Here is a 23,631-nt window from a genome sequence, read left to right as displayed (position 1 = left end):
TATAAGAATATAAACACGAGCTGAAGAGTTGAGAGCGCGCGCCGTCTTACCGTTCCCGTGCGCGCGGCCCGGTGCAGTGACGCTCTTCGCGGCACCATCATCACTATCGCCGTCGCACTCGTCCCGCGCCTCCGCCGCTCTCCGGGAGGCCGTCGAGCTCTTGCTGGTCTTCGCAGGCATGATGACCTGAGGAAGAAGAGGAGCACAGTAACAGCGGCTCGAGTCTGTGTGTGTGTGTGTGTGTGTGTGTGTGTGTGGTAAGCAGCGACATGATCATCTGAGAAGGCAATACACGAGCCCGCCGTGTCAAACCCGACCGAGACCTGTAGCTGTGTGTGTGTGTGTGTGTGTGTAGCGAGCTGCCCTCACACTAGTGCTTTTTTTTTTTTTTTTTTTTATTGAAGAAACATATACATTTACAAATACATTCAGGAGAACATAAAAGAGGTAAAGCAAAGACAAATTATACAGAATAATTCCAAATCAAGTGCCATAAAAATAATTATATTACATTACACAATTATAAAACATAAAATAAAAAAATAAAAAATAATAATACAAGTAAAATAAGCAATGTATGATATAAAGCTGTTTAATCTTGACTATCAGATCCAATACAAAATAATTGTTCATATATTTTCAGGAATCTATTACATTTTTTATTGCTAGATAAACTAAAAGATTTAAGCAGTGAGTCTACTTCAACCAAAAAATGTGAGAAAATAGGGAGTGATCCCATAAATTTCTGTTTATGGATGAAAAATTTACCAAATAAAATAAAAAAATTAAAAATGTATACTTTGGATGTGTGGGCATCAGTATAATAACAAATAATATCTTTCAAATTAAAGGAGTGTGCATGGATGGGGGTTTTATTTAAATGAGAAAACATACTAGACCAAAATTTCTGAACCAATTTGCAAGAAAAAAATAAGTGTATTAAAGTTTCATCTTCGTCACCGCAAAACGAACAGGTACTGGAACTGGAAATATCAATATATTTGGTAGTGCCGTATATATACTACCAATATATATATGCCGCAATATATATATACACTAGTGCCGTGTGTGAGAGGTAACCCCGATGACGACATGACAACACTGCACACGTCACGCGCGCTGACAGCTACACCGCGGCGGTCCTCGAGACACGAACTACACACTGTAACAGCGGAGAGTGGGTTTTATGTCGAGCCAGACTGTGTGTGTGTGTTCGGTGCACTCTTGTGAATAACGAGTTCGTTTTCTGCATGTGTGCTAACGTTACATGTTTGCTTTCCTAACATACAACCCACTAACAAGAGCAATACATCATCCATTCTCGAAGTAAATACTTAAAATAAAAATAAGATATATTACGAATTAGATTAAGGCTAGCCTAATCGCTAAACATGAATATGCTGCAATCGAGAAGCCAGTTTTGTAAGATCGAGTAAACTAGTTTGAGCCCAAACCGTGACTGTTATTAATCGAGCAGTGTATTGATCATGTGAGCAGATAAACGCGTGTAAGTTATGCGATCTGACTTACCTCAGTCTGGTTCGCCTGAGTCCCTCTAGTTTAGTCCGCGTTGAGCTCCTCTGAAGCGGATTCGCATGTACTGAGAGTCCAGAGAGTAAAACGAGGGAAAGCCTGTGCTCGTCCACTTCCCCGACCGCTGAAATCTCACTCGTAAATGGCGCGTAAACTGAATGTGGCGAACCCGAGTCCGTTGTGACCCGCGCGGTGCTTCATGGGAACGCGTCACGTGACCGTGCAGTTATTTGTTTGTTTTAGCGACAACAGTGGGCTTTGGGCTCACTGAACATGTGCAAAAGTCGAATTAATGGCAATTTATTTAAAACAGTATCATTTAATTTTCAAAAGAAAAAAAGAGGCCGTAGCGTTAAAGAAAAATAAATACATACACACTGTTTTTTTCTCTGATCAATAAATAATTTAGCAAATCTTACATGAATACATTAAATTTGACCCCCCCCAATAAAAACTGAGAATGATTAATAAAATACAAATGATTTAATATTATGCATTTGCACCTCTACGTCTCGTGAGAATTGAACTGTTGGTGGAGTTAAGTCTCGCGAGATGTAGGGCAGCGTTGTTTCACCGCCTGTTCACTTCCTAGAATTCTGCAGGGGAAACAACCCTAACAAAACAAAAAGAAGACGATTGGGAGATTATGTATACGACTAGTGTTTACTCAGAAGTGTTCTCCCTCAACATAGACAGCCTTAAGATCATTTAATGTTTTGAAAGCTATTTCATTCAGAGGTAACGTTCGCGCTAGCACAGCAGTGGCGGACGCGTTTCCGTGGCAACGGCGCCTTCAGTCAGGTAACGTTAAACAAACATGTCTCATTACCGCTACTCCTCACATTTGAGTGGATTTTCATCGTTTCTTCTCATAAACAGGGGACAATATCGCCTTTAAAGCACCAGAGAGACGCTGAAGGATGCGGTTGAAAACATCTCTGTTGAAGGACCCCAAACATATCCTTTATATTTACTGTTCACATGATGATGTAATAATGCATGATAATGAAAAGACCACGCTGTGTGGTCTTATTTCCTCTGTTTGCATCTTATTTCGATGTGACGATGATGATGTTTGTAACACACACTGGTCTATGTGACGTGATGACAGCCTCATGACCAAGCTTCAGTATCACTAACGTTACGCAATAAACTGCTGAACTACATTTGAAACAATTGTCCAAAAATTGTTTATACAAAAAGAGAAATTCACTATGGGCAGTTTTTTTTTTGCCATTTAAAAGAGCACCTAATATATCTTGATGTAGTTTTCAGGCTCTACTTGAACAGATTTTCTGCTTGAATGTTGATTATTTTCCTCATATTCTCCATTGTTGCGGCTCCTCTCTTCCCAGTCTGTCAGTAACGCTCCGTTTACTTCCTGTCTCTATGAAGCCCCTCCTTCTGAAAGCACACTGTGCTCTGATTGGTCGGCTGGAGCAGTGTGTTTTGATTGGTTGAGTGCTTTGAGAGTGGGAAATGCCTCACTCTTTCCATAAACGCTAGTTTAACACACTACTAATTAACTCAACCAGGCCTCGCCCCTTTATTCTGCGCATGAATTATTATAATGAGGAATATTGTGACGTGTTCGTTCCCGGAAGAAACTCGACACTACAATGGAGGCGTTTCAGGAGTTCAGAAACATATATATATATATATATATATATATATATATATATATATATATATATGATATAGAGGAGAACTGCAGCTTTGCAAAGCTTATTCAGACTCAGACAGCAACATTACACACTAAAGCCCCATTCGGATGCGATTAGTAATGTAATTTCCCACATGACGTCTGTAATAATAATGAGTAGTTCGCTCGGGATAAGACTTCTCAGTAACTCGATTAACTCATCGCCGTCACTCCTGTCGTCATGTGTGTATTACGCTGCTTCCTGGAACACAACTGATACAACACGGTAAACGACTTTTAAATAGGAGATGAAGGAATATTTACGTACATATTTATAGCGGGCAGAGATGTATAGTAACAAAGTAGAACTACTTAAGTACTGTACTTAAGTACTAAAATGCTGTATCTGTAGTCTACTAGAGTATTGTTTTTTTCTCATACTTCTACTTTTACTTCAGTAGATATTTTCGATGAATTTAATACTTTTACTTCGATAGTTTTTTAATGTTCTGCTAGTTACTCGTTACAATTATACAAATTTTACGAATCATTAGTTGCAAGTTGGCTTTCGTGCTGCCTAAATCACACAGCAGTTTTATAGGGTAATGGTATTGATTGACACACACATTGACAACTAATGCAGGGGTTGTCCTGCAATGACATTTTTTTGGCGGCCGCCAAAGCAAATTTGTATCCCACCAAAGCGCCTTATTTGATTGCTAGTTCAAACTTTTGACTGCTTTCTTTAATAATTGCATGACACAATACTTGTACATTTACTTTTAGTACTTAAGTAGTGAATTTTAAAATAAACTACTTGCAATACTTAAGTACAAAAAATGTTGAATACTTTAGTACTTCTACTTAAGTGTGGTGCTTAAAGAGCACTTCAACTTCTACTCAAGTCACTTTTTTGATAGAGCACTTGTACTTTTACTCAAGTCCGGGTTTCCAGTAGCGGGTTGATTCGCACGTGTTTAGTGTCATTTTTCCAGCAGGTGAAAGTGTCTGTAATCTGTACTGATATTGAGTGTGATGTTGACTGAGATGCACATTCAGACGGGACTAACATCACTGAGAAGCTCAGGTGATAATGACTCCCCATCTCCATGTTAAACTCGTGTTGTCTGAAAGGGCTTTAGAAAGAAGATGACCATGGAGAACAGCAGATTAGCTGCTCTTTGAGTCCTCTGTGTAATGAGTGTACAGGACCTTAACAGCGCTGCACACCGCGAGCTGGTGAGCGGGGTGGGGTGGACCTCGGCGGACGAGCTGTACTCCTGCAGCGACGACCACCAGATCCTGCGCTGGAACCTGCTCTCCAACGACACCAGCGTGCTGGTCAAGCTGCAGGACCACATCTATCCGCTCGACCTGCACTGGCTGCCCAAGACCCTGAGCGGGAAGAAGCAGGCCGGGGCCGAGCTCTTCGCCCTCACCAGCACTGACGGTAAACCTCAGCTGTGATCCACATATATCATGAACATCTGAGTTTCTCCATGTGTAAGTGCTATGATCGGGTCTCCTGTGCATCTACCAACCCAGAAAACATGTGAAGTGAAACCCAGTAACTGTGTTCTGGTAAACCTTGAAACAAAAAGCCGATCAGATTCCACTCCTCCTGATGTTCAGAGGATCTTATTATAATATCTCCGGCCCTTAATCTGCACGTTCACACACACCAGCGGCATTGGGTTCGGCGAGAGCCCAGTTCTAACGCACTGGAGAAGATCCAGCTGAGCCTGAAACTGTTCTGTGGTGGAGCACAGACGACACTGAACACTATTGAGCAGAACATGTCACATATAAACACTGTCTCAGGAACTGTGGAAGAGTTCAACTCCACAACAACTACACAAACGTCTCTCTATTCAGAAACGTGGAAAAGTGAAGCTCTCCTGGATCAGTGAGACTGGCCTGTGTTGTTATTGCTGGAGTCTCTGAAGCTTGTGTGAAGGCTCCGCCCTCTTCTGGATGGAGGCGGGGCTAAAGCTCATTTGCATTTAAAGTGACACACACACAAAAAAACTAAACGTTTTTCCTCACACCCAAAAAGGGGCAAATTTGACAAGCTGTAATAAATGATCTGGTATTTCGAGCTGGGATTTCACAGACTCGTTCTGGGAACACCATTGTTTTATATTACATCTTGTGAAAAGGGGTGTAATATGTGACCTGTGAAAGGTTGTGTTGTGCTTTGGGGTGAAATACGGGAATACGGTACTTGGAAATGGCCGGTGTTGAAAGACTGGCTTTAAAGCTTTTGTTCAGAGCTGCTGACAAACTGTATTTCTGCTCATTTGCACAATATTTAATGCTTATTTGGTGCACCTCTAACCTAAATATAGCACAGCGGAGGCAGCAACATGCTGATTTGCAGTTTTAGCCGACCACAAATTACACAGAGCACTCCTGCTTCTCTCGCAACGCCACTAAGTACACGTCTGGCTAGTGTCCTCGACCGACTGCCGTGTGTCTGCAGCGCTGCGAGACATTTGGGGAGTTTTGCTCAATTTGGCAACCAGATTAAAAAGTGACTTCTAGGTCATATTTCACCCCAGAAAATAGTCCGTGTTTATGACGACAGCGTAACAATATTTTCATGACTGTTAAGCTGATATTTCCCACAAATTTCCCCAATTTCACATTCATTGGTAATACTCAGTATTTGCAAATTTCAATGATCGAGTTCATTCAAGATGATATAAGGCGTGAAGAGATTTTATTCTAGGAAAAAACTTTTAAAAATGTCATTTTGGTGAATAAAGATGAGTTTTAAGGGATAAACTGATTGAGTACAGGTTCACACCGAGGATGATAACTACAGCTATAAAGGTTTCTGAATTATTCTGTGAGAAATTGAATTAGAGCCCGACCGATAAAGGATTTTGAAGACTGATACAAATATTTTTGGGTTTTGAAATCCGATATATCGGCCGATATTTTATTTATTTATTTATTTTTTTAAACTGGACATGATAGTCACAAATTTTGTCATGCTTATTTGAGTTAAGAGAACTGATGGGGATGATCTTTTAATTGTTATTCAAGCAATGCATGTATCGTGACCAACTCAACGAGTGTTGCCTACAGAAACGGTGTAGAGTGCCCTCTGGTGGACAAACTATACAACTCCAACACTCATGACATGGTTCAAGCGTGTTTCGTCCATTTTTATTTTATTTTTGAAATATTCATTTATCGGCCATTATAACTGCCGATACCGATAGTTTGGAAAATGACTAATATCGGCCGATAATATCGGTCTGCCGATATATCGGTCTGGCTCTAGTGAGAATAGGGATGTCCACACCACAGCTGCAATGATAACGACACAATATCATTGGATCAGCCAATCAGAATGTCCACACAGTTATCATAGTTGAATGATGGGCCTTTACAGCACTATTAAGCAGAGTTTGGTCACTGATCAGAGGGTGTGTGCTGCTGTTGTGTCGGACAGGTAAACTCCACCTGGTGTCTAAATCGGGCCGCATCGAGAAGAGTGTGGAGGCGCATCGAGGAGCCGTTCTCGCTGGACGCTGGAATCATGACGGGACCGCTCTCATCACAGGTTCAGCACTATACACACACACACACACACTCAACCGACTCAAGCCCCACTCCAGTCATATATGTACAACACTTTTCACAATGCACATGGTTTCAAAGGGAAGTGATATTATAATAGACAGTCAAAGTCTCTGTTTGACCAGTTTAATCAAAACCGTGATTGAAAGTCATGCCACAGTGCATTCAGTGAGCAACTGTGGTCGTATAACATGAACAACGTTTGATTGAACTTATGTGTAACCCGTCATACAGAGACTAGTTCCTCATGGATAAGGTCAAGTCCCACTCTTTAGTTTTTTCTGATTATACTACTTCACATTATTAAAGTAAAAGTGTACAAAGTAGACTGTTTACAAGGATGTTGTTTTCCTCTGTGTGTGTGTGTGTCAGCTGGGGAAGATGGGCAGCTCAAGATCTGGTCTAAGAGTGGGATGCTGAGGTCAACCCTAGCCCAACAAGGTACACACACACACACACACTCATGGTTGGTCGTAAAGCATATTAAAAATAAAAACACATTCATTCTTGATTTATCAATCAATTATATCTGTAATATACATACTTTATTAATGGTAAATTTATCACTTCTATATGAAGTATTTCATTATTTACAAACCAGTTATTTAGGAGTTGTGACTGGTTCATAAGATCACTTAGAAAGTGTGATGGATTTGCGTATGCTAAATAAGGCAAGGGTGTAGAGTTGCATTCAAGCTATTTTAATGACAGAAAACCCTTTTAAATATGTCATTTTGGTGACCGTAGATCGATGAGTTTTAAGGGATAAATGACTGACTACAAGGAGACTTTATAAAAGAAGAGGAAGCGTGTCAGGTTGGGTTAAGAAGTGAGGATTTGGTTCAGATAGAGCTCACTCTGGCAGTGTGTTTGAGCAGAGGAAACTCACACACACACACACACGCATGACCACTCTCTGAGTTTGTGTACACACACACCAGAACAGTGTTTATCACAAGAAAGCATCTTTTAGACATGGAAGCTGCATTCAAGTTTACATGCGTTGTGTTAGTGGAGTAAGCAGCTTGCTCCGCACTGTTTCTTACTTTAGTGATCACACACACACACACACTCTTGACCGCATGCGTTCTCCAGCAGAATCGCAGGTGTGCTGCACCGCTTCATCCTGATCCTTTAATCGGCCTAAGAAAAACAGCAACCCCTGAAATAAGCTGTGTCCTGATACTCCCGCTCATGTACGGTCTGTGCACATGAGCAGTGAGCGTGCTAACTCGTGTGTGTGTGTGTGTTTGACAGGGACGCCGGTGTACTCGGTGGCCTGGGCTCCAGACTCGGGACGGGTTCTGTACACGTCGGGTCGGCAGCTGGTGGTGAAGCCTCTGCAGCCCAGCTCTAAAGTCCTGCAGGTACTCACTCACACACACACACCATCAGGATCATCACTGACACACACGCCATTATCTCACCACAACACCAACACCAAGGCAAACATAGTTACATCATCTCTGTTCGGTGTAAGCAATATAACAGCTACCCATAATCCAGTTTCGATTCTCAGAGGCCAGAGCCATGGCAAAAATCATATTTTTCCTGATTTGACTGAGTCATGAGATTTAAAACAGGCTGTGTGACTCAAAATAATGGGACAAATCATTTTACCGGATAAACGGTGTGCTGTTAGTGTGCTGAGTGTGTGCGTGCGTAATGCTGTGCGTTCGCTGGGGAAACAGTGATGTAGTCATGTCACGTGATGATTGAGTTGGATGGGATGGTTAGAGATATGTCTGTGTTTTTGTTATAGTGCACGACCCTTGAGGTCAGACCCAGGGGTGGGGGTCACAGCCAGGTCACATTTACTCAGCCAAAACACGCAACACCACGCATTCAGATCTCTGGAAACAAAACAGTGTGTGTGTGTGTGTGTGTGTGTGTGTGCGCAGTGTTCCTAGAGAGGACAGAATGTAGATTAGGATGTGTGTACATGTGTCCAGGCTGTCCATACACAGGTGTACTGCAGCGAACATTACAGTCATCATCGTCATCATCAGAGTCAGCATTATGGGAGCTGTAGTTTGGCTATCACACTGTTTTAATACAGGAGAGGAGAGAAGCAGTGTTAAACACACACACACACACCGTATGGTCCAGTGGTGTCCTGGAACTCATTCCCATGGTCAAATGATGCTCACTCAGAAAGGAACATTACTTTAATGACTAAAGACATTATTAAAGTATGTAATCCATGCCACTCTGGTGGTTTAACCTCAGTTCTAGAAAACATGAAAAAAAGCACCACGACGCCTGCATTGCATGCTGGGTTGATGCCAGAGCAGCCATTGTTGTGTAAACGTGCGTCGGAGATCAGTGTTTTGTAAATTATGTTTTTTTGCACAACCAAAGGTTAAACCGCTGGAGTCACATGGGTTACTTTAATGATGTCTTTACTACCTTTCTGGGAAAGTGTTAGTTGCGTAGACTGTCAACGGAGGGACAGAAAGCTCTCAGATATCAGTAAAAACATCTTCATTTGTGTTCTGACGATTTTACATACACTGTCAACTAACACCGATGTCATCGAGACCCCTTTGGTGTATTCCTATACAACCATAGGCCGTTGCTGTTCGTGTGTTTCTGAGTGTTCTGGTCAAACTGGAAGTGAAGTCATCATTCATTCCTGTAGCTCAGATGACAGCATGGCTGAACACATATCCACTGACTGCGTTGTGAGTGTCTTTATGTGAAAGCATCTGTCAGTGTAATGAACAGCGCCTGACTGTACGTGCCTCTGTGTGTGTGTGTGTGCAGTGGAAAGCTCATGACGGGGTCATCCTGAAGGTGGACTGGAGTGCCGTCAATGACCTCATCCTGTCAGGAGGAGAAGACTGCAAATACAAGGTCAGCACATGTTGCTCTCTATGAAGGCCACTGTCCTGTGCTGTAGAGGGCATCTGATACTGATGACATCATCACCTGCTGCGCCTCAGGTTTTAATATTCGCCTGTGCTGTCTTTACCATGACATTATGTTTAATGGTGCAGGAGATGTTTGAATACCCAAAGCAGCACACCTCTCCCCTCATTCGTCCACCCCAGGAGCACAGATGAACCTGCTGTGGCCCAACAACCCACACCCCCTCAGCATCAGCTCAGGCCCTCCTGCTCGCTAACATCTCCTAGCGCCAGGGTTATTATAGTGAACTGAAACTAAAATTAAAACCATAAAAAAAAATTGTTGCTTGAAATAAAATAAACGCCAACTGAAATAAAATATTAAAAAAATTATATTATATATATTATTTTTATTTTAGCCAAGGCAACATTTCTTATTTTCATTTAATTGATTTACTAAAATAATTAAAACTAAAGCTGAAATAACTATTAATAAAACTATACAGACATATTTATAAAAAATAATACTACAAAATTACTAATACTTTGACTAAAATTAAAAGGAAACCAGAAACTATAAAAAATACTAAGTTCAAAATATGAATACAAACTATAATATGATACTAAAATACTCAATTATAAAACTACTCAATGAGACTAAAAGAACACTGCCTAGCGCTGGAACGCTGCTCTGATATTAGCATGCTTTCTGAAGCTCTTGCCTGAACCATCATTACCTCTGCTAATATCTCACAGACTGCACTTCTACTGAGATAGCTGTGTTGACCTCTGCCCTGCAGGTGTGGGACAGCTATGGGCGGCTCCTGTTCTCCAGCGCTCCTCATGATTACCCCATCACTGCAGTGGCCTGGGCTCCTGACGGAGAGCTGTTCGCCATGGGCTCCTTCCACACGCTCAGGCTGTGTGATAAGACCGGGGTGAGTGGATCCACTACACCACCAGCTGAACGGCTCAAACCCTCTGCACATGCTCAAAATATGGACAGTTTGAAGTTCATTAAAGCTGGAATGAAATGGAAAGTGTAAATCTATTTCCTGAATGCATATATGCGTATTGATCTTATATAGTGAATTATTCATCCATGCGTAACAAACACAGTGATAAAAGCCTCAGCCATTATCAGGAAAATCTGATACCATCACATGCCTTTACATATACAGTATACACACACATATACAGTATATATTAACAGATCTAGCAGAAATTGCCTGTTATAGTTATAGAAGTGAATATAGTAAGCTACTCATGTTCGACTCGCGCGGTTATGCCAACACTTCCGGTAGACGCTTCTTCGTTGGTGTTGTTCAGCGGTTTCTTCTTCCGCTCGGCGGACTGTGAATATCGAAACTAGGAATCGAAATTTGAACTTTTGAACGATTCCGGGAAAAACGAAAAGTTAGTCTCGGTTCCAATCGATACTCGATTCTCGATACCCAACCCTAATCACACTACACTCAGCTCAAGTGTTGAACACTGTCACCAAACACAGGTCTGTTAGTGTAGTGTACGTGTGTGTGTGTGATGCAGTGCACATATGCCCCTAGACAGCAGTGTATTTATGAGTGTTTGCAGCATCTGGACTCTCACTCACAGTGTGTATCGGCTTCTTCTTCTACAGTTCACCCTCTCAGTTTGCCATGCTTTGTTTCAGAATAGGTTTAGAGTGGACTAAACCAAACAACAAGTGGACTCCAAATTCATTTTAAGTAAAGTTCAAGTATTCTCTTCTTTATTTAGATTCATGCTAAAAGACTGAAATAGAATAAACAAGGCACATGTACAAAAAATACACTATACACACCCTCGTTCCCTCACTCGCTCAACCCATAAAGTGTGTACGCACGCACAAACAAGCAAACAAAACTTACACAATTCTACATGTATCGAAACCCCCCTACTGAGTGATCTGCCATGTATCTTTAAGGAAGCATACTAAAATCAGATAGTAGTGGACTTGGAAGTGTACTGTAGCAGTGATACTCAGGTCTACACTGGCCCACTTTTCACTGTATAAAACAGGATACTTTTAGGTGTAACAGTTGTAAACTAGTTATATACTCCGTTTACTACTAAGTTTTTAACAATACTACAAATGAACGTATAGATGTACTGATAGTGTACTAGTTAAATACTTGAAGCGCATTTTTAGTTTATGAACTCAGTAAACTAATAGATTAGTAGTTGTATACTGCAGTGAACTTAACATCATACTTAATTGTGCACTTCAAAGTATACTACTCGTTTTTATACTTGAAATATACCTTTAACTGAGCTTTAACTCTTTAGCTTGAACTGTGCTTTAAATAAAAGTTGCAGTCAGAAGGAGCTGAAGTTCAGTGGTTATATCCCCTTGCCCCTGTTACACATAGATTTATAGCACTTTATACAGTACAGATCCTTTCAAAGCAGCTGCTGTTTTAAAGATCATTTCATCAGTTCAGTCAGATCAGACTAATATTGTTGAATATTAATTTAATATTTTATACAGTATACATTATTGTAGCTCAGTAGCCACTTCCACACATAGAAGCGTTCCTGATAAAGTGCTGTTTAGAGATACTGTGTGTGTGTGTGTGAGCAGGACCTTTTCAGAAACACAGCTAAATCAGCTCTGGTCATGTGCCAGTATGAGACGTTTCTGACCAGTATGAGCATGTGTAATGTGGGCCAGTTTATAATCAAGCGCTCGGCGGACTCTCTTTATTGGAACTGAGTGACTGTAAATAATGATGAAAATCTGTGAATTTGACATCAATAGTGAATAAGGTCAGAACAACTGCTGTTATAAAGGTAAGAATGGGCCTGGAAATGAGTTTGATGTGGGAAGTGTCTCAGCTGTGATCTGAACATGAAGAATATGAAAGCTCTGATATAAAACACACTCCGACGATCACTTTGCTCACCCCGATGTAGATCCGCTTATACACACACAATGTGTCCCTGTGCATGTGTGTAGCGTGTCAGACAGTGTGTGTGGATCTGAACAGCACATCTGTCCCCTATATTTCATTGTATATTTCACACACCTCTGTGTCTATCTCTCTGCGTCTGCCAGTGGTCGTACTCGCTGGAGAAGCCGAGCACCGGGAGCGTGTTCAGCCTGGCGTGGTCTGCAGACGGCACTCAGCTGGCGGGCGCCTGTGGGAACGGACACGTGCTGTTCGCTCACGTCGTGGAGCAGCGCTGGGAGTGGAGGAACTTTGAAATCACTCTCACCAAGAGACGCACCATGCAGGTACACACCAGCAGACTCAAACACACTCCTCAGCTCTAAACAAGCTCCACTCTCTATCCATTAGGCCACAACTGTGTCCGACATTCACTCACTGGTGTTCTCAGTCAAAGTTTTGAACCCCGAAGAGGTCAAATGTTAGATTGCTAAAGCAGAATGAAGATGAGCTGTTTGTCAATGCACACCCATAATGCCCTTATTCTTTCGAGTATTATTTCGCTAATGCTCTCAAATACACACAAGGTTACGTAAGAACATTTGGTTATGTCTAAACTCAAAGTAAACTGAGAGAAATCTGCTTGTCAAATGCTCCGTGTATATTAGACGTGTCGCGTACAGGTCTTAAAGTGACAGTAGCCCTAATAATAAAAATGCAGCCGCTTGTTCTTAAAGGGATAGTTGACTTCAAAATAAAAATTCGGTCATTATTTATTCACTGTAATGTTGTTCCAAACCTGTATTCATTTATTTCTTGTGCTGAACAAAAAAGAAGATATTTGGAAGAATGTGGGTGACCAGACAGTTGCTGGTCCCCATTGACTTCCATAGGGAAAAATCACTGGGGTACATCAACTGTTTGGTTACCCACATTCTTCCAAATAACTTGAACAGAAGAAAGAAACTTATTCAGGTTTAAAACAACTTGAGAGAGTAAACGATGACAATTACAATTTTTGGGAGAACTCTATTTAATGTTAATTAAACAACAAAACAGAGGAAATCACTCACTGCTCTTGACTGAGAACTTCAATAGTAGCTTTGATAATAATCATTGTTATAAACATAATTTATACAGTGAAGACTATATTTGACTTTGATTGAACATTTGCTCTCACTTTGCGAAAAAGATATTGGAATATTTATCGGCTCGGTATATTTTCACATGCCTGATTAATGCAGTCAGTCTTTAGTTTACAGTTCAAACGCTTTATAATGTGAAGCTGTTTTTACACGGACATTTCAATTACTTTAATATTAAAAAACATCTTATTTTATTTCAGATAGTTGCCAACGTAACGCTTCCCATCTTTGTTTAGAGTTGAAGTACTAAAATAAAAATGATGTATTATTAAAACCTATTCAAAATGACTAAAAACTTGAATTAAATTAAAAGGGAAACAGAAACTGTAAAATAAAATCTTGCACTGATGCCCGACTGATTGAGTCATCAGATTTGTTTTCATTTCCATGGTTACATATAAAGAGAAAATAAGCAGATGAGAAGAAACTCCTTTGGTCTGTAGTTTCATCCGTTTGAAAACAGCCAGTGATGCACGGTTAATAATATAACAGCCCTTCTTGATTAGATATACACCCTTCACTGATAGACATGAGCTTCACACTGCACTGTGCTGAACTCTACAACTCGTCACACACACACACATGCTGAGGTGTCCTCCGCTACACAAAGGCATGAGGATGTGTGTGTTTGATCTGAACGGATTCATTAGCAGCTGTTCATGCACATTTAAATCTGTATTACTCAAATGTTTTGTATTTAATATCATTCTCAGTGTCAGTACGCCTCACAGCTGTTGAGTTTGAATGTAAATGTTGTGTTTCACTGGGAATGTGTGTTATCGTTAGGTCAGAAACGTGTTAAACGATGCAGTAGATGTTCTGGAGTTCAGAGATCGTGTCATCAAAGCATCACTGGCTCACGGTCACCTGGTGGTCACCACCTCTCTGCAGTGCTACGTCTACAGGTGCTGCTTCACACACACACACACACACACACACACACACACACACACACACTGTGTTCTGGCTCTAACGCTGTGCTGTGTTGTTTCAGTGCTAAGAACTGGAACACTCCGCTGATCTTTGACCTGAAGGAGGGCACGGTCAGTCTCATCGTGCAGGCCGAGAGGTGAGAGTCTGAAGTTCAAAAGGCTATATCTTAAAAGTGATAAAAGATAGAAACTTTCTGGAAATTAGAGAAATATTAAAGGGGACATATCATGCAAAATCCACTTTTTTAGCCCTTAAATGCATTTTGTTGTATATTTGGAGTGTTTATAAGTACAGAAAAGATGAAATTATTCTCTTCAGGTGCTTCGTTTATATCTTTATATTCTGTTTTGGTCATATTTTTCAACCTGTTCAGATTTTTCTGTTGTCTATGACGTTTTTTGAGCAAGTGCGTCAACGTATTTGAGGCGGAACACAGAGCCAACAACCTCCGCCAGTATAAAGAAGGGTTTGCCGATTGACTTCGTCTGAATGAGGGGTCAATTCCTTCTATATTTGGAGACGGCGAACAGAGCATTTCGATAAGCTGTAAATATCGTTAATAAAAATAAAGTACTTTCGTAAAACACATGGTGGTCATGGTTTAGCAGTACCTTTGTCTTTCTTTGTTTTTGTTTTGAAGTAACGTTACACGTCTGCAGTATTATTGTTCTTGAGTTTCATCAATGCTCATTTAGCTGCTTTTCTAAACGTATCATATTGTCAATACAGATTGTTTGTGGTAAGATTAGACCGTAGTCATTTATCTTGTGAGTCTGCTTGTTTTAACAAGAGAAATAGTCGAATTTCACTAATAACACAAAACAGTTAACTCACACACCAATACAAGAAGAGGTTGTTCTGCAGGTTCGTCGTCGTCTTTATCAACTCGCTCGCTCTGGCTCGAATATGTAAGGCTTGATGGACAAGTCTTCTGTTGTTGACATTTTATTAACGTGTGAATAAAAATGTTCTTTGAAGGTATGGTATATAATCGTATATCTCTAATCAAACTACAATAATGGCCGAACGTGGGGAGTTGAACCGACCGTGAACTCATGGACCTGGAGAGCGGGCGGGGTGTGACGCATCTCCTTTTTATTTAAAGGGGCCGCTTTGAAACGGGTCGCTCACAGACGCACATCAGAAAAGGGGCTTGTGGAGCTATAATAATGAGGAATTCAGACCCAAGCATTGCAGTTATGCTTTATATAGACCACAACGCTATGATTTATATGTAAAAATGAATGATTTAAAAGCATGATATGTACCCTTTAAGGATGACCCAAAGTTTATGTAGGGATTACATTTTCCCTTCTAATTTGCATATTCTGACATCATATGGTGGCGGCAATCATGGATTGTAGAATTTTCATGAAAAGTCACATGTTTAAATGATAAAATGCAGCACTTCTTTCCCCCCAAAATGTCCATCACCTTCTGTATGCTATATTGCACAATACTGAATGCTCAGGTATATAGGAAGTAGTAAACAAGAGACAAACGTAACAGGTTTAGGCCAGAATCCATGATAAAGCACTGAACATGACACACTAGTTCTGCTGGAGTTCACAGTGATCGATGCAGACGTGTGGTGTGTTGGAGACCACAGTCTAACTGAACTGCCGGGTGTGTTTGTCTTGGGCCAGGCACTTTCTGCTGGTGGATGGAGCAGAGGTGTATGTGTACTCCTATGAGGGCCGTGTGGTGTCGTCTCCCAAGAGTCCCGGCATGAGGATGGACATCCTGAACACTCAGTCCATCTCCCTGAGCAACGACACCATCGCCATACGGGACACGACTGATGAACGAGGTGCTGACACGTGTAGGGTTTAGTGTTGTGGGTAGACCACACCGTACATGATGTTCATGCTGTTCTCCTTCCTTCTCTTCTCAGTCGTCTTTCTGTTCGAGGCCCAAACGGGAAAAGCCATTGGTGACGGCAAACCTTTGATACACAAGGTAGACACACAACATCCTCAGCGAAAGATAATCATCCAAAGTGTCAGCCAAATCGAGAGAAATGCAGAAATACACTAAATAAAGTATCAGTTAAACCTAATCAAACTGCTGATGGTCTTAGCAGGTCCGCTTGTTAGGTCTGATGTCATGCATCATCGCATCAGGGTCGAAACGCTAACATCCAACATTGTAGTACTACTGAAAAATCATCTCCATACCGAGATCTCAGATGTCCAGACAGTGCTTCATCTTTTAGAAATCATTCAAAAGGGCCAATCACCTTGTGGGCCAATTAATTAGTGCAAATAAAGCAAATCGCATGTGCGAGCTGAGCATCTATGCTAGTTGTGGGCGGGGTCTATGCTAATAGGGCTGAGTCCGTCAGCAGTTGTGGGCGGGGTCTATGCTAATAGGGCTGAGTCCGTCAGCAGTTGTGGGCGGGGTCTATGCTAATAGGAAGAGTCCGTCAGCAGTTGTGGGCGGGGTCTATGCTAATAGGAAGAGTCCGTCAGCAGTTGTGGGCGGGGTCTATGCTAATAGGGCAGAGTCCGTCAGCAGTTGTGGGCGGGGTCTATGCTAATAGGAAGAGTCCGTCAGCAGTTGTGGGCGGGGTCTATGCCAATAGGGCAGAGTCCGTCAGCAGTTGTGGGCGGGGTCTATGCCAATAGGGCAGAGTCTGTCAGCAGTTGTGGGCGGGGCCTAGGCAATTTGTGATGTCACACTGTTAGAATCTGCAAAAGACTTGTTCTGAGACACTGCTTGTAAGTTAATGGGGATTCAAAAAAGAGTTGTGGGTGGATTTTTACTCTTTTAGGGTGGTTTTGTACACTCACTGCCAACACACATTTCTGTTCAAACACCATGTAAAAGTGAATTTTGCATAGTCGGTCCCCTTTAAGTGACATTTCTCTGCTCGACTCTCTGTTTAGATAGAGGTGGTGTTAGTCGCACTGGATCAGTGTGGCCCGTCTAATGACAGAAGGATCGCTTTGATCGATAAGAACCGTGACCTCTACCTGACCTCTGTGAGAAAGCTGGGCCGAGCTCACAGCATCTATAAGATCGGTAAGACTCCAGAAGGAAACTCTATGACAGTCTGTCTGGTGAAGTCGCACTGAATTCAGTCAAGCATCTTGATTAATTTGAGTCTGTGTAATTCTTGCCCAGGTTCAATGGTTGACACTGTGGCCTGGAACGACTCTGCTAACATCCTGTGTGGAATCCAGGACAACCAGTTCACAGTGTGGTATTACCCTAGTGTGGTGTTTGTGGACAAAGACCTGCTCCCTAAAACCATCTTCAGCAAGGACAGCAGGTACACACTCATATCCATCAGTCAGTGGCGACGTTTACATGCAACCAAATAATCCATTAGTAATAAACTGTGTGATGTTTGCTGAATCCTGTCTTCTGCAGTGAGTTAAGTCGCTCTCCTCAGATCGTAAGCTACGTGGGCACTCAGGTGACTGTCAGACGGGTGGACGGCTCTCTAGTGTGCACCGCAGTGTCCCCGTACCCGACCTTACTGCACGAGTACACCGGCAGCGCCCGCTGGGAGGACGGCCTCCGCATCTGCCGCTTCGCTAAGGTCAGTGGAGCAGATACTGCAGCCCTGCTCCTGGAGCCACACTATCCTGCAGAGTTTATATCCACCATGCTTCAGCTCACACCAGTGTGATTTTCAAATGTTCCCGAAGAGCTTGATTAGCTGGTTCAGGTGTGTTTCATTAGGGTTGGAGCTGAACTCAAGTCTCAATCAGCTCCCGAGTTCAGTAGTCAGGGCACTGATCAGGGAGTCAGTTATCTTAACGTCCCCCTGTAGTCAGTCAGTCATTTTGTCCCTTAAAACTCATCTTTGATCATCAAAATGACATTTAAGCTTTTTTTCCTTGAGGAAAATGCCTTCATGTCTTAAAATAGCTTGAATGTAACTCTACACCCTTGCCTCATTTAGTATACGCGGTTCTATGAATATGCACGGAATAGATGTTTTTTAAAATACAAACCATTATTTGATTATATTTTAGCATAAACATACATCGCTAGAAAGGTAATGCACATAATCTAGCTAACATTTATAATTTATTTACGGCGGAAATGTTGCACATATATGTAACAAGCAAAGTATCTATCATAATGTACTTTAAAGAACATAAACATAAGACTCATAATGCACTGTGAGTCACGCCAAATGAATATATAGCATAGATTAAAAGACAAATAATTTTTGCATAAAACTTAAAATCAATTAAAAACTTTTTTACCCAGCCCTAGTGTACCTCAAGGATCTGTTCTTGGACCGTTTTTGTTTCTCTTGATTATTAAACTTATGAATTTCCTTTTCTTGTTTTGAAAATACTAACTTTTTATATCAAATATACTTTTTGATTGGCTATTATTATTTTTTTATAAAAATAAAAAAAACAGTTTCTTGCTCTGGTTTTCATAATTTCAGAAAACAATTTTGGTTTTACTGTCATGGTGCTCAACAGAATAACTGGCTAAAGGAATCAGTTCTTGTGAGCCTACAGTGCCATAGCGTGTGTGTGGACAGTAAAACCTAAAATCAGCTACAGCTAGCTGTCTTTCCACAAGGAAAACAGATCGATAACATACTAAATAGTGTTTTAATTAATATGTAAAATGGGTTTATGTGAGTTGTGTCGCTGTCTCTCTTACGGGTGTCATTTCTCCTCTCGTCTCTGTGCCCCCGAGGAGGAGGTATGTTTCTTTGTCTCTGTGTGTGTAACAGCTGTAGAGGGCAGTGTTGTTGTAGACGGCAGCGGTTGTCTAACTGTCAGGAACTCAATAACACTGTGCTTGTGACATCACAATATGGTTGAGTCATAAAAATAAAAATAAAATATAAAATAAAGCTTAAACATTAAATGGCCGTGGAATAAAATGCTTAGTTAGTGACACTTTACAATAAAGTTCAATTTGTTACAAAACTAAAAACTTTTTTACAGCGTCTATTAAACTATCTATGTTAAGATATGTTAAAAATGTATTAGTATAGAAATTTACATGAACAGAATTTATTAATATAAGGTAGAGAACTGGTCATTGTTAGTTACTACTTACACTAAGTAATTGTTAGTAATACCTACACACTAACGGTTTTAAACGTTTGGAATAATTAAGATTTATTAATGTTTCTGAAATTGTCTCTTCTGCACACCAGGGCTGCATTTATTTGATCAAAAATACAGTAAAAATAGTGAAATATTATTACAATGTATAGTAAAGTGTAATAATGTATTCTTGTGATCAAAGCTGAATTTCCAGCATCATTACTCCAGTCTTCAGAGTCACATGATCCTTTACAAATCATTCTAATATGATGATTTGCTGCTCAAGAAACATTTATGATTATTATCAGTGTTGAAAACGGTTGAGCTGCTTCATATGTTTGTGGAAACGTCTCGGTTTACAACTGTAACCCTCAGGGAACAAGGCGCTGCATCGAAAGACTGCGGCCTGAAACCTGAATGGATGTACTTCAGTCTCGATTGGTGTTGCGGAAGCTATAAAAGGACGCCGGATCATAACAGCGTCAGCTTCTTATAGGTCGAAGCAAGTCATTATCAGGCACGCAGGAAGTGTGGCAAAGGGTCTTGTTCACTTCTCAGGGAATGAGGGTTGTCGTAACCCAAGATGACTTTAGGAGACTTCACATAAACTGTGTGATGTTTGAAAGACGACACTTTGGGGAACAAAATACCTACTGTGCCAATTTTCATGCTTGTATCATAAACTGAACGATTATATCACTTAGCCGCTCCACTATAATAACCATTATTAATAATGGAGCATCTGTGAGTGAGTGTGACTATCATCAGAGCTAAAGTGTAGAGTTGCAGCCGTGGATGTGCCTGACGCTGTTCTCTCTCTCAGGATCAGGTGCTCTGGTCGTGTCTGGCAGGTCTGGCGATGGCCAATCGGGAGCTGAGCACAGCAGAAGTGGCGTATGCAGCCATTGGAGAGGTGAATCTGCACACTACTGTGGGGGAGCGTCTCGCATCAGAGGCTCTTTAACACTCCTCTCTGTCTCTACTAGATTGATAAGGTGCAGTACATCAACTTCATAAAGGATCTGCCGTCGAAGGACTCGTGTCTCGCACACATCCTGCTGTTCAGCGGACACGTGCAGGAGGCCGAGGCCAGTCTGCTGCAGGCCAACCTCACGTATCACGCCATCCAGATCCACATCAACCTCTACAACTGGGACAGGTGCACGCCGCCACTGAAACGCGTCCACTCCGTGTAGGGTTGGGAATCTAATGAATTTTGACGGTTCCGCTTATGCTTATCGATTCCTTATTTAAATTCCAATAAGATAAAAAAATTAAATAACTTGGATATCATATTGACTACAAATAACAGGCTAAAGATCACTCACACAAGGAACGTTTGCCTGAGGTTTAAAAATACATTAGAAAATCAACTAGACTTAAAGGAGAACTCCGGCGCAAAATGAACCTTTGGTCTAATTACACATTGTTACCTAGTCAACCGTTATCTGAGATTTGTTTTCATGATTGCCGAATGTAAATAGTTTTATAACGCTAGTATAATGCTAGTATATAGGGCATAGAGTAATGACAAATAAAAATCGCTTGTTATTACCACTAACAAGGCTCAAAATAGCTCCACACTAACACAGTAGCATAATAAGGGTCCCTACATTCAAACCGAAGCATTGAGAACTTTGTCAGTGTCCAAACAGTTTAATAAGAAGATATTTTATACACACAGTCAACTTCGAGAATACAGGAAGAAGCCATCTTTGAAAAATAGTCTCTACCAGTCGATCTACGAACGCCGATCCAAGTGCGCTGAACTGTGCAGAATCTCATATGGTCCGTTGTTTCCGGAAGAAACACAAACCATTTTCTACTCTTCAATATGTACACGTAACCTACTGTTCGCGCTCACCTTATCACCTTATTCACATCTCACCAGCGCACATGGATCGGCGTTCGTAGATCGACTGGTCGAGACTAATTTTCAATGATGGCTTCTTCCTGTTTCGTGAAGTTGACTGTGTGTATAAAATATCTTCTTATTAAACTGTTTGGACACTGACAAAGTTCTCGATGCTTCGGTTTGAATGTAGGGACTCTTATTATGTTATCGTGTTAGTGTGGGGCTATTTTGAGCCTTGTTAGTGGTAATAACAAGTGATTTTTATTTGTCATTACTCTATGCCCCATATACTAGCGTTATACTAGCGTTATAAAACTATTTACATTCGGTAATCATGAAAACAAATCTCAGATAACGGTTGACTAGGTAACAATGTGTAATTAGACCAAAGGTTCATTTTGCGCCGGAGTTGTCCTTTAACTAATATAAATTTCAGGCATTATTAAAGACAATTATGTTTTAAGATTTTCAGGTATTCATGTTGTACACAAACTAATCAAATGTAAAATAACACTGCACTTAATAAATAAATTATACTTTACAAATATAGTTACAAAAGTTATTTAGTCAAGAACGAGTGAATTTTCTCTTTGCTTTTTGTTTGATTAGCGTTATTATAGAAACGGCAGCAGGAATATTAAGCTGCTGTCACTTTAAGAGCTGCACGGATCCAGTACACTGTCACACGTGTGCCTGCAGTCGTCTCGGCTTGAACGGTTTAAAATCACATTAAAATTGTTCTGCAAGTGTGTTTTGTAACAAGTATCCAATTCCTAACCTCAAATATTCGATTCCCAACCCTAGGTGTGTGTGTGTGTTGTGCTCATGCATGTCTCTCTTCACAGGGCTCTGGAGTTGGCAGTGAAGTACAAAACTCACGTGGACACGGTCCTCGCTCACAGACAGAAGTTCCTGCAGGACTTCAGCAAACAGGAAACCAACAAGAGATTCCTGCAGTACTCTGAGGGAGTATGTTCACCTGCATGCTCTTATCTGTAGCACTAATCACACACACTCACACACACACACTGTTGATGGGATTGAAGTCCTCACAGAGAATTCAGGCTTTCTTTGTGTTTTATGTTCATTCCTGCTCAGGTGGAAGTGGACTGGGAGAAGATCCAGGCTAAAATTGAAATGGAGTTTGCTAAAGAGCGGGAAAGAGCAGCCAGCTCATCCGTCAGAAGCAGTGTGTCTGTTCGCCGCTAGACACACACACACACCTCTAGCATAGTTCAGGTAAACTGAGGTCTGGATCTCAGTCGGCTGGCCATTAGACTTATATGAGTTCATGTCTCAGCACCTGAAAACTGCACATCAGCCTATTAACAGGCATCATGTCTCGCTGGGCTGTATTTTATATCTGATTATCTCATGAAGATTCTGTAAAAAGTTTTTTGAAATAAAGTTTAAATTGTGCAAATCTAAAAATAATCCAGAAAATTATTCCATGCACATTGAATCAGTGAAAGTAGAAAAATTAGGGATGTCCTGAGCTGTCTTTTTTTTTATCTGATCCATATCAGGGGTCGTGCAGTAGGTGGCGCCATCTAGTGGGTTTGAAAATCAGCATTTAGCACTGACTGACACATGCGCAATCTATTATTAGACTCTTCATTCTAAGCGTAAAACACGGATTCAATATGAATAAAACAAAGTGTTGACAATTAAGTTTTCTTACCATAATGTGTTTTTTGAGATTAGAGGCTGAAGTCTTGTAAGCCGAAACTCCTCCAGGTGGGGTCATGGGCACTCGTCATCTGGTATTTCTTCTGAATTTTCAATTAATTCAGCGTTTTGAATCTTCATGTCCATAACGGCAAAGTTCTTTGATAACACTAAAATACACACTGAAGGACGCAAGAACGAATAGCTCTCCAGAAATCCAAATACAATGGTTTTTATTGGCCTGCCCACGATCCGTTATTTCTATTGGATAAATGCTGGTCAGTTTAAATATTTGTCAAAATAATTATTTACAATACAATACAATTTTATTTGTATAGCACATTTAAAACAACTGATGTTGACCAAAGTGCTTGGGAAAGCAGTAAAAAGGTAGAGAAAAACATGCACAAGACAAACAGGAACACTTCAAAGAGGAAAGAAGAACACATCAAGGTACATTAAAAGCTAATGAA

The 23,631-nt window shown here is 40.9% G+C and overlaps 2 protein-coding genes across 4 annotated transcripts in view; one reads left to right on the top strand and one right to left on the bottom strand.

Annotated features, from left to right (window-relative positions):
• The window catches only part of smc4 (structural maintenance of chromosomes 4), a 31,644-nt gene extending 29,547 nt beyond the window's left edge, over window positions 1-2,097 (bottom strand). The window contains exons 1-2 of the mRNA XM_039653979.2: window positions 1,531-2,097; window positions 51-186 (exon numbers count right to left, since the gene is read on the bottom strand). Coding sequence (XP_039509913.2) covers window positions 51-180 — 130 coding nt within the window. The 5' untranslated portion in view covers window positions 181-186; window positions 1,531-2,097. The remainder of the gene's footprint in view (window positions 1-50; window positions 187-1,530) is intronic.
• A 96-nt stretch (window positions 2,098-2,193) lies between these two features.
• Window positions 2,194-22,921, top strand: ift80 (intraflagellar transport 80 homolog (Chlamydomonas)). Of its 3 annotated transcripts, none has more exons than XM_089120855.1 (20): window positions 2,194-2,334; window positions 2,413-2,491; window positions 4,405-4,625; window positions 6,639-6,749; window positions 7,139-7,207; window positions 8,024-8,133; window positions 9,533-9,622; window positions 10,416-10,553; window positions 12,692-12,871; window positions 14,456-14,574; window positions 14,664-14,738; window positions 16,249-16,412; window positions 16,497-16,561; window positions 17,491-17,626; window positions 17,729-17,876; window positions 17,978-18,149; window positions 20,459-20,548; window positions 20,622-20,794; window positions 22,336-22,459; window positions 22,589-22,921. In XM_089120855.1, the coding sequence occupies exons 2-20, from the start codon at window positions 2,454-2,456 to the stop codon at window positions 22,697-22,699; spliced, it is 2,334 nt and encodes a 777-aa protein (XP_088976981.1). In that variant the 5' UTR covers window positions 2,194-2,334; window positions 2,413-2,453; the 3' UTR covers window positions 22,700-22,921. The 3 variants fall into 3 exon arrangements, with proteins under 3 accessions (XP_088976981.1, XP_088976980.1, XP_088976982.1); XM_089120854.1 differs by having other exon boundaries at window positions 4,405-4,631; window positions 6,645-6,749; XM_089120856.1 differs by lacking the exon at window positions 7,139-7,207 and having other exon boundaries at window positions 4,405-4,631; window positions 6,645-6,749.
• The last annotated feature ends 710 nt before the right edge of the window (window positions 22,922-23,631 follow it).

The sequence above is a fragment of the Pimephales promelas genome, chromosome 16 (genome assembly GCF_988280905.1).
Source record: "Pimephales promelas chromosome 16, fPimPro1.hap1.1, whole genome shotgun sequence".
Classification (NCBI taxonomy): Eukaryota; Metazoa; Chordata; class Actinopteri; order Cypriniformes; family Leuciscidae; genus Pimephales; species Pimephales promelas.
The sequence above is the reverse complement of the archived record's forward strand: the minus strand, read 5'-3'. Positions and strand labels throughout refer to the sequence as shown.